Source organism: Athene cunicularia (genome assembly GCF_003259725.1).
Source record: "Athene cunicularia isolate RWA chromosome 25 unlocalized genomic scaffold, athCun1 chr25_part1, whole genome shotgun sequence".
In the NCBI taxonomy this organism is placed as follows: Eukaryota; Metazoa; Chordata; class Aves; order Strigiformes; family Strigidae; genus Athene; species Athene cunicularia.
The window spans coordinates 613,339-623,128 of NW_020799134.1; the positions used below are offsets into that span (position 1 = coordinate 613,339).

Below are 9,790 nucleotides of genomic sequence, written 5' to 3' on the forward strand. Positions count from 1 at the left end.
TTTTTTTTTTTTTTTTTTTTCCACCCCTGTGCTCCTCAGATCTGCTTTCTCCCAACCTCCAAACAGCCAGACTGCTGGAAAGGGCACGTTCAGCCTTTCTGCTGAAGGATGGAGCATTTATTTCTAACTCTGTGCAGTCTTAAAATACTCGCCGGCGAGCTGCAGATGTTACCGTATAAGGAGAACTGTCGTGTGACACGTTAATGGCCTCTCAGATGTATCGGTTGCATTTTTTTTCCTCCCCGGAACACCTTGGGCTGTTGGAGTCAGTGTGTACCTTCCAGAGTTGCCTTCCCTTAATGGGAAAAGGTTGGCAAAACCCAGGCTGGATTTCAGAGCTGGGAAGTTGATGAAACACTTTCTCACTTGGACAAACAGGTTGTAGGAAAAAAAAAAAATAAAAAAAAATCTGTGAGAGGAGCCTGGGCAGGTCCCCAGCCCTCAGGGATTTGTTGCTCTTCTTGCCTGGGGCTTTGTTGCCCCTCAGTAAGGAGGTGCCTTGAAGCAGTGCTGCTAAAATCACTGGAAAGCTCTGGGTATGGCGAGGTTTGCACCAGAATTAACTTCTCAGCAGGGTACAAGTACAGGAGACCCTGGATGTTTTCCGTATTCCCCTGTGATCCTGCTCTGAATTCCTCCCGGGCTGCTGGGTGCTCTCTTGGCCATTTGGTGGGTTTGCGCAGGGTTTCCTCCTCCTGTTGCTTTACTGACCTTCCTCTCGCATCCCGTCTCGCCGCTCACCGATGCCACTTGCGTTTTTCTCTCTCAGATATGTAAAGGAACCCCCCAGCACGAGGAGATCTGCCTGGGTCTTTTCACTCTGGTCTTAACCGAACCTGCTCAGGCACAGAAGGTAAGGCACCCGTCACCAAAAGTTTCTCCACGAGGGATTTTCCTTTCCAGGCAGCCGGAGGTTGGGAGCTGTGGAAGTTTTGGGGCTCATACAGGTGTCGGAAGGTGCCTGGCTGGAACCTTCAGCACTGAGCAGTGGGTTTTGTCGCAGGGCAGTGACTTTGCTTGGACAGAGTTGGTTTTGTTTTTGGTTTTTTTTCCCTGTGGCACAGGGGCTGCAGCAGCGACTGCTCGGGGGAATGCAGGCGCTGCCACCAGGGCAGGGAGCTCGGCTGGGTTCTTTCACAGCCCTAAAATTAATTGGGTTTTGTTGTGGGAGATGAGTACTGATTCTTCAAGAAGCTGGAAGGCCTTTCCCAGTTTCAGCCTTGCCTTTGGCAGCCCAGATTTGTCTGCTGGAAGCCAGATGTAAATGTGAAATAATCACCTAGACTAGAGGAGGGACGTGTTCAATTCCCAGAGGAAATTGTTTTTTAGCAGTCCATCTCTCTTAATTTCACAGACCAGATTTAATTTTTAAATAACTCTTTCATTTTTTTAGTGACGCTGTAAACTCTGATTTTTAAAAATTGTAGTTACCTCCAGGAAGATGAGTGTTTTGTATTCTTAAAGATCTTGGATGTGGATTTGGTGCTGTCGTGACAAACTGGGGACACTCGGGGAAGGAGTTGAAAATGATGTTTGGTTTTTATTTATAGAAACCATATCTATTTGTAGCAGCTACAAGGGAAAAGCCCTGTTGGAAGGGCTGAGCGTGGCGAGCGATACCCGGGGGTCCTTGGTTGGGTGCGTTTCAGTTAACGGGCGTTACGCGGAGTCTGGAAGGGTTGAGGTGGACTCTTGGAGTCGGCAGGGTCTGCTCTTAGGGATGATCTGTAAATCCTGGTGCTGCGCTGGCCTGACGACGACTCATTCAATAATCTCTCTTGATGTAATGACTGCTGGGAGGGCAGAGCTCTCTGCACCGAAGCCGTAGATCCGCGTTCGCTCCCGGGAGTCATTGCTGCCTTGACGTTGCTGGATGGGCTGGTTCTTGTCGAGGTACAGCTCCGTTCCCCAGAAATCATCTCTTGAAAACAAAACACACTTCTCCCGGGAGTCTTCTTTCGGTGTGGGTCGGATATCTCTTCCGTTAGGCGGCCGCGGTTTGCTCTGTCTCCTCGTTGGCTTGAGGCCTTCCCAAACCCCGGCCGCACAGTCCCCAGCCCTGTTGTCCTTCAGCTCTGGCCCGATTCTGCCTCGTGCGCTGAGCACGGGACTTGTAAACCTGGAGAGACTGAGCCCAGCGGAGGCTCGGAGCGCCGCTGAACGCGTCCTTGTTTCCAAGACACTGCAGGAGCCAAAGAATTTCTAGCAGCGCTCGACGGGATGGTCTCCGAAGGGTGAACCTCCTCTGCGCCCACTAAAATGCTCCTGTCCCCTCTAGGATGTGGTGGAGCAGAGCTGGGATGTGGTGGGGAGCATCCAGACTCCCTTCGCTCAGCATCAGAATCCCAGGGCAGGTGCTTCCATTCCCTTGAAGCCAAGTTTGAGCGATTCTGAGCTTTCCATCTGCGTGGCACTCGCTGGCCATCCCGTGTGAGGGGTTGAGAGAAACCCGCCCGGCCCGTTCCCCTCTGGGGTCTCCTGGCAAGGAGGAGCCAGGGCCGAGGGGTCGGGGCGCTGCGTTGCTGCTCCTGGCCATGTGAATTAGAGGTGGCTGCTCCTCCTGCTCTTGTCAGATCTGCTCTTCGGAGCACGTTACTTTTCTTAGGGAGTAATTGGATCTGCTGCGCTCTGATGTCATCTGTTGCTGCCACCTGCCCTGCATGCAGACACAAGCCAGTCAGTGATTTTCTGCCAGGCTTTGGGGGTGAGTTACTCCTTGCCTTTGCTCCCTGCCTACGAAGAGGGGTTAACGCTTGCCTGACTGGTAAAGCATCTTGTGAGAGCTCTGAAATGATGGCGCCGAGGGCAGAGTTCTCTTCATCCTCCGGCGAGAAGCCCAGGATGCTCAGCACCACCAGCCCCACTCGTCTGCAACATCCATTCCCACGTCAGGTCACGGGGGAAGAGTCACAACCTCGAGTGGACGTCGAAGCCGACGAGGCCGGTTGTGGAAGTGGCAATGCTCTGAATCAAGAAGATTCATCCTCCCGGGACCTATTATTTTGCCAAAAATGATCCCAAAACTCTTGTAGCTGGCCGTGTTTGCATTCAGGGGTGTTTTAGAGCTGGGTGCCCTAGAAGCTGAGCAGGGGGAGCAGCGCGTGCTCCGGTCCCAGCGCACTCAGAGGCGTTTGGTGCCCTTTCCCCAGCGCCTGCAGATCCAGCTCGTCTCGCACCGTGGCCTCGCTGTCCCCCACCTGCGAGGGGGAGGTACAGGTACCCCCTCTTCCTCCTGGAGAGGCTGTTTACAACACTTCTCCCTTCCTTTTGGGGAGGGGGGCTTGAGCTGCCCCGTCCCCTCACTGCTGGATTAAAGAAGTGGTGGCACAGCCCTCCCCTTGCTGTGGCTGAGGCACGCAGGTCTCCTCCTCCCCCTTTGTTGCCTTGACACTCCAACCAGGAGAGATTAGCTGTGCTAAACTCGTCCAGCTGTGAGGAGGGACACTTGACCGCCTTCAAATATCAAAGTGACAGCGGCTGATCCGTCAGATCTCCCTCCTCCGCCTGGCACCTCTCACTTTAATTAACGCTCTGCTCCGGGATCAGAGAGCGCGCAGCCCTCCCCGCAGATGAGCCCGGCGCTTCCCTGACATCTCCTCCGGCGTCCGTCTGCCGTGTGCCTCTTCTGCCCTGGTGCTGGGCAGGAGGGGGGGGGCCCTGTCTCCTCCACCCGAGAGCTGTTTTCTTTTTATTTTTCTTCTCCCCTCATTTAAAACGAACATTTATCATTTGTTCCTTCCTGCTAATTAAATGGCCTGTGCGAGCGGTGGCTCCAATCTGCCGAGAGAGCGGGGAGGAGACGATGGATTGTTTGCAGCCTTGGCAATAATCAAGAAATTCAGGTTCTCTCCCCACCCCCCTCGCTGCTGGAGCCCTGAAGATTTTTCTCCCAACACCTTCCTCGGGATCGTTGCTCCCAGCCTTGTGCCAGAGGCTGTTAGGCCGAGGTCTAGTCTGACCCAGGCAAGCAACCAGTGGGTGATGTGCCATGCTGCCCTCACCCTGGTGAAATGGGACTTGTTCTCCTCTGGCCAGTTGTGCTTTGGGTCGAGGATCAGCAACATCGTAGGTGTGGTTTGAGTTCTGGTTTTTTGTTTTTTTTTGTTGCAGTGTTTGCTTATGGGATTTGAGGAAGTATGCAGTGAGCAAGGTGAAGAGCTGCCAAACTTCCCTAGGTAACAGGATTGCAGTGTCCTTCCTCCTGGGACTTAAATACTCAAGCAGAAGTAAATCCTGTGAGGTGTCTCTTCGGGGGGTTTGTTGCAGCTCTTCTCCCGAGGATGCTGCCAGCATCAGTCCAGCTGGTCAGGGACTAATCCACGTGGCCCGGGGTGTATCACAGGACCTCTTGGCGCCTTTAAATGTGGATGTGGACGCTGCACCTCGCACGCATCCAGCAGAAAACCAAACCCTAGGCGTTTCACTCCAAAAAAACATTAATTCTTTGAACACAGAAGAAGCTACTGACCGTCTAGAAAAGCTACTAAGATGATAAATGTTCGTCTCGTTGCTGCTCCCAAGGGTGCAGAAGTGCACCTGCCTCTGGGAGGGAAGCGCCAGGGCGGTGGGTGCTCGTCACCCTGTCGCCGAGCACAGGAGAGGGGAATCCGGGCAGGGTGGGGACCTGCCAACACCAGCGTTTCCCAAACGAAGTAAAAGCTCAGTCAGAGTCGGGGCAGGGCACAGCAGAACTGGCATCCCACATGTCCTGGGCCACCTCTGTCCCATCGGGGCGATGATCTGCGTGTTTCTTTCCCAAAGCTGACGCTGTGCAGGGAGATGTTGCACATTCCTGGCCAGGTAGAGTCCTCTGCATGGAGACTTTGAGTCTGGCTCTGCTTTGTGGGCATCCATTTAGCATTTCAAAAGCAATTAAAGGCTCCAAAGAGTCTACACCTTCTTGGATTAATTTTTTATTTGTTTGGGATTTTTTTATATATATATATTTATTTTTTTATTATTATTTTTTTTTTTTTACACAGTGCTATAGGAAAACGGGATGGAGAAAGCCTGAGCACAAGGGAGTCTGATCAAAGAGATCTTTTTGCGGCCTCATTAACTCTCTAAAGGAGGATGCAGAGACCAGACCCTGCTCTCTGGAATATCATGACATTTACTGGCACAAATTAACATTCATACGGAACCGCTTAGCAAATTACTTCCTAATCACCCTCCACCCCCTGCCGTCCTGAGCAGAGGGGAAGGGAGAGCCAGCACCTTTGCTCTCTGGCCCACGTTTTGTCTGGCTGCTGGTGGCAGACAAGTGTGGAGAAGGTCCTTCCTTTCCCTGCGATAGCTCCCTCTCCCCATAGCCCAGCCCCAGCAGATCCGCCGGTTTGGACTGCGGGCAGGATGTCTGGTTTTCGAACCCAAAACGAGCCAGCGCTGTAGCACGGTTTTGAGCCAGACTGTCTCCAAATCCAGCTCTGTCTGATCGCGGGAGTCTCGTGTGAGCAGGAGCGGGTGGCGCGGGGACGACGTGTCTCTGCTCCTGCATCTCCACAGAGCTCCCCCGCCGCCGTGTCGAACCGGCATCACGTTGTAGGGACCCCGGGTCCCGTGGGCATCTGCACAGAATCATCTTAGTGCAGTTCCAGTTGCCACTGGTGCCAGGGAGATGGGAGCAGCGTGGGGCTTAAGCGATCTGGACGTGCCTCTTTATTAACTGACCCCTCCTGAAGGACCCTTGTCTGTCTTTTCTCCCTAGAGTTGGTCTCTCCAGAGCCGTGGCTGGGATGGGGGGACGGGGCCACCCGACAGTGTCTGTTCTGCACTGAGATATCTTTGGCTCCTGGGGCTAAATCCAGCTGTCAGTTTATAACGCCCCAGAGGATTAACAGCTCTGCCTGCCTGGCCCTGGGGTGCTGATTCAGGTCACCCCACGGGAGTCTGCCTGCCTTAATGTTCTTACCCTGAGATTCGTTTATTTGCTGTTCTCCGGTCAGGTTTGATAAAACCGTTGTATGTTTTCCATTGTGGTCCTCCATCTATAACCATCTCCCGTTCTTCCCTGCCGCAGTGCTACCGGGACTTGGCACTGGTGAGCCGAGATGGCATGAACATCGTTCTCAACAAGATCAACCATATTCTCATGGAGAAATACTTGAAGCTGCAGGACACTTGTCGGACCCAGGTGAGGAGTTTTTCTCCCCAGAATCGCCCCTTTCACACCAACCAGGCAGAGGGGGTGTGAGCATGGAGGGGGTGTGTGTGTGGGGGGCTGTTGGTGGAGCTCCTTTGCTCCGTGTTAAGGGCTCGCCTCCGGAAGGGAACCGTGGTGGCATTTGCCAGAGCTGTCGTGGGGGAGGCTGTGACCAAAGCTGCCCTGACCTCTCCCTCTTCCCAGCTGGTGTGGTTGCTGCGGGAGCTGGTGAAGAGCGGGGTGCTCGGAGCGGACGGTGTCTGCATGACCTTCATGAAGCAGATCGCAGGTGGGTTGTGCCACGGGGGCGAGGGGACCATCGCTGCCCACACCCTCGCCGCCCTGCTCATGGCAGCAGGCTGGGCGCTGCCGGCGCCGTGCCAGGCCTTGGCGTCAGAGCCGGAGCCACCAACGCAGCCGGGTCCCAACAGGCCTCCCCAGTGTCTCTGTGCCCAGCTGACAGGCGCCGAGCCTGCCCCAACCTGTCTGGGGAGGAAATCTCTCCGGGGAGGATGGAGCAGGGGATAAGCCTTCAAGGGTCTGTTGCTCCTGACAGCCTCTACAAGGGGTGAATCACAGAGCCAGGAGGCTTCTGGCAAATGCTGGAACAGCCAGGAAGTGTATTAGTTCCTGTTGCTGCCAGCTTTCACCCCGCAGCGCTGCGCGAGAGCACCGGGATCATCTTGGTCCCTGCTCTGACCTCTGGGATAGCAAGAGCCGCGTGTCTGCAACTCGTCAAAGACACAGGAGGCTGCTTCACCCCTCGTAAAGTCAGTAGCTCCACCAGGCAGCTGGCGCCGGCCCTGTGGTAGCCCGTAGCGTGTCCCCCGACCCGCGGCGTGAGCACCCTGCGGCTGTACGCACACACGCACACACATGCACACGCCTTTCCGGATTCACAGGAACGGTGCCTCTTCCGTGTTCTCTGCTCCGTGCTGGCCGCTGACGTCCACCAAGGAGGAATTAATGGCCCACCGTAAAACCTGACATTGTGTTTTTTATTGTGTGCGCCCGTGACACGGGGCTGGGCAGCCCGGCTTGGAAATTGCCTTGTCTGCTCTTCAGGGGAGGAAGAATGGGGAGGGGACAGAGTCCTGAGTGCGAGCCAAGCTGCCCTGGCCCTGTTGTCACAGTGTAAACACTGTGTAAACATTTTAAAACCCACCGGTGAAGGCATCCCTTGTTTCCCCCTCGGTTGCACCTCCCCATTCAGGGCCCCTTCTGTTCTGGAAGGACGCCGCTGCCTCACTTCTCGCTGCTTTTACGATGCCTTAATTGTTATGATCCCATTGTTTTGCCTTGCCTGCTTTAGGCATTTTCCGTGCCCCTGCGAGCAGGAGTCCTGCTCTGCTCCCAGCGGTGTCAGCCAAAGGCTCCAGCTTCGTGCCGAAGGCCCACGCTGAGGGTGTGAGACACCACTTTGACACCTGGCCTTTATTTCAGAGTCTGACCGTTCTTTGCAGATGCTGTTTCCCCTTCGTAGGCTCAGCAGCTGCAAATGTTTTCTCCTTTCCAGCTACTGAATCTCAACCGTTTCTGGCTTCTCCTTTGCTTTCCAGAAGGACAATGACTGACTCCATGTTATCACAGTTGTTTTGCAACGGAGCTGTTGCACCAAAGACCCCCACGATGTCCCAACAGAAGGGTGCCTGTACCTAAAAACGTGCTATATGTAGGAAAAGACAAGCATGTGTGGCAGGCAGAGCAGGACCAAGGCAGGACTCTGTGCTCCAGATAAGGAGCAAACTCCTTAATCAGCTTTGCCAGACCAGGCTGCAGGGATCGAAGCGGTCGGTGGTTCGGTTGAATCTGGCAACGGAACCGCACCCGCTCATCCAACCGGCTTTTCTCTTCCCTGCTCAGGTGGGGATGTGACAGCGAAGAATATCTGGCTGGCTGAGAACGTCCTGGAGATCCTGACTGAGCAAAGGTAGGGCTGGTCAGGAGGTGCTGGCCAAGGCTGGGCTGAGGAGGGGGGGGACACTGCGCCTCGTCCCCCTGCCCAGGGGCCGCTTGTCCCGCCCGCCGCGGCGCTGGCGCGTTTCGGGGTGGGGTGTGAGCGGTGACAGCACGTGTGGGAGTGTGCTGATGGGTTTTCCTGTGCAGGAGACCTCAGCGTTCCCTTGCTGCGTTCCCAAGCATATTTTTCAAAGCCGTGGCAGGAATTTCTAGCTCTCGGAGCCCTCTCGCTGCAGGTTGTGCAGGGGAGCGTGTCCCGACGTCCCTCCATTTTTGGACTAGATGATCTTCAAGTTCTGTTCCAACCTCAGTGATTCTGTTAGCAAAGCTCCTCTGCGGGGTTTGGAGAGGGGCTGCACCCCCCCCTGGCACATAAGAGGCTCTACCCAGGCTGGTACCTCTCCCTGAGGCGTGTGGGAAGACCAGGGCAGGGTCAGGCTGGCTCTGAGGAAGGATTTCTGTGCAGAAGGGGCTGTTGGGCGTTGGAATGGGCTGCCCAGGGCAGGGGGGAGTCCCCGGGATCCCTGGAGGGGTTGAAGAGTCGGGCTGAGCCAGCGCTGAGGGGTCTGGGGGAGTTGGGAACGGTCAGGGGGAGGGTCATGGTTGGGCTGGAGGAGCTGCAGGGGCTTTTCCAACCCGGGTGATCCTGTGACACGGCTCTTCCCTAACGGCTGGCACCCAGGACGTGGCCAGCCCACCCCTGGGCAGCGGGGTGCCGTCACCTCGTGCGGCTGAGGAGCACGCCAGGCTCAGGAGCCGCATCCCAGGAATATTTCCTTCCCAAGTTTCCCGAGCTGTGGGGGAGGTGTTCCTTTTGGAGGTGTAGGACAGAGTTAATTGCCCAAAAAGCTTCCTGTCTTTAAACAGCTCCTGCTTCATCAGGGCTGCAACTTTAATTTGTTGTGGACAGGCCATCTGGGAAGTATTGTCCTACGGGCTCAGCATTGTCCTTTGTTGGCAGAGCAGCCGCTAACTGATGATAAGCAGAATTCCTACTGCAGCCTTTGGCTGGGCAGAGTCATTATTTTTAAATAGCCTATAGCTTTTCACCGAGCGTTGTCTATAATAGCAGCGATTCTTCTAAAATCGCTTATTACTGCGGTTAACAATCAAGTTGTTAAAGCATTTATTTGGCCGCAACCAACAGTCCCGGGGATTTTTATTCCCGGAATAGCTGGCGCCGGGTACGTGCTGCTGCGAGTGCCATCTAGTGACCCACCGTGGGTGGGAAGGAGAGACCCTCCGAGATCTTCTGGGCTTGACTGACCTTCGCTTCTTCACCCTTTTTTCCCCCCCGCTGCCTTTGTGCTAAGCTCAACTTTTCTGTTCCCAATCGTATTTAAGCTCCTACCAGCTCTTGCTGTGGTCTTCCCCTGTGCTGGTCCTACTGGCCGCTGCCATCCCACGCTCTGAAATGCTCCTCGTTTCTCCAAAGCACGTTGCACCTTCTGTCTTATAACTACCTGCAACCAGCTGGACTGTGGGGGAAAGAGCAGCTTCTTAGCGGTGATCCCGAGCCACATCTGGCTGCGGGTCTGCAGGAGGAAGCTCCAGGCGCCGAGTACCAGCTGAGCTTTGTCACTTGAGGAGAGGAGTCTGTCAGAGGGGAGCAGATGTGAGGGGAGGAGGCTCGGCCCCTGCTGAAGGTATTGCTGGAGTGTCAGCAACACCGGAGCAGCGCAGAAACTG

The 9,790-nt window shown here is 55.1% G+C and overlaps 1 protein-coding gene across 1 annotated transcript in view; it reads left to right on the forward strand.

The window, feature by feature from the left end:
• The first annotated feature begins 768 nt into the window (after window positions 1–768).
• The window catches only part of INTS3 (integrator complex subunit 3), a 26,054-nt gene continuing 17,032 nt past the window's right edge, over window positions 769–9,790 (forward strand). Inside the window, exons 1-5 of the mRNA XM_026863920.1 lie at window positions 769–853; window positions 6,020–6,133; window positions 6,347–6,431; window positions 8,006–8,072; window positions 9,446–9,551. Of these exons, the coding sequence (XP_026719721.1) occupies window positions 6,056–6,133; window positions 6,347–6,431; window positions 8,006–8,072; window positions 9,446–9,551 (336 nt within the window). The 5' untranslated portion in view covers window positions 769–853; window positions 6,020–6,055. The remainder of the gene's footprint in view (window positions 854–6,019; window positions 6,134–6,346; window positions 6,432–8,005; window positions 8,073–9,445; window positions 9,552–9,790) is intronic.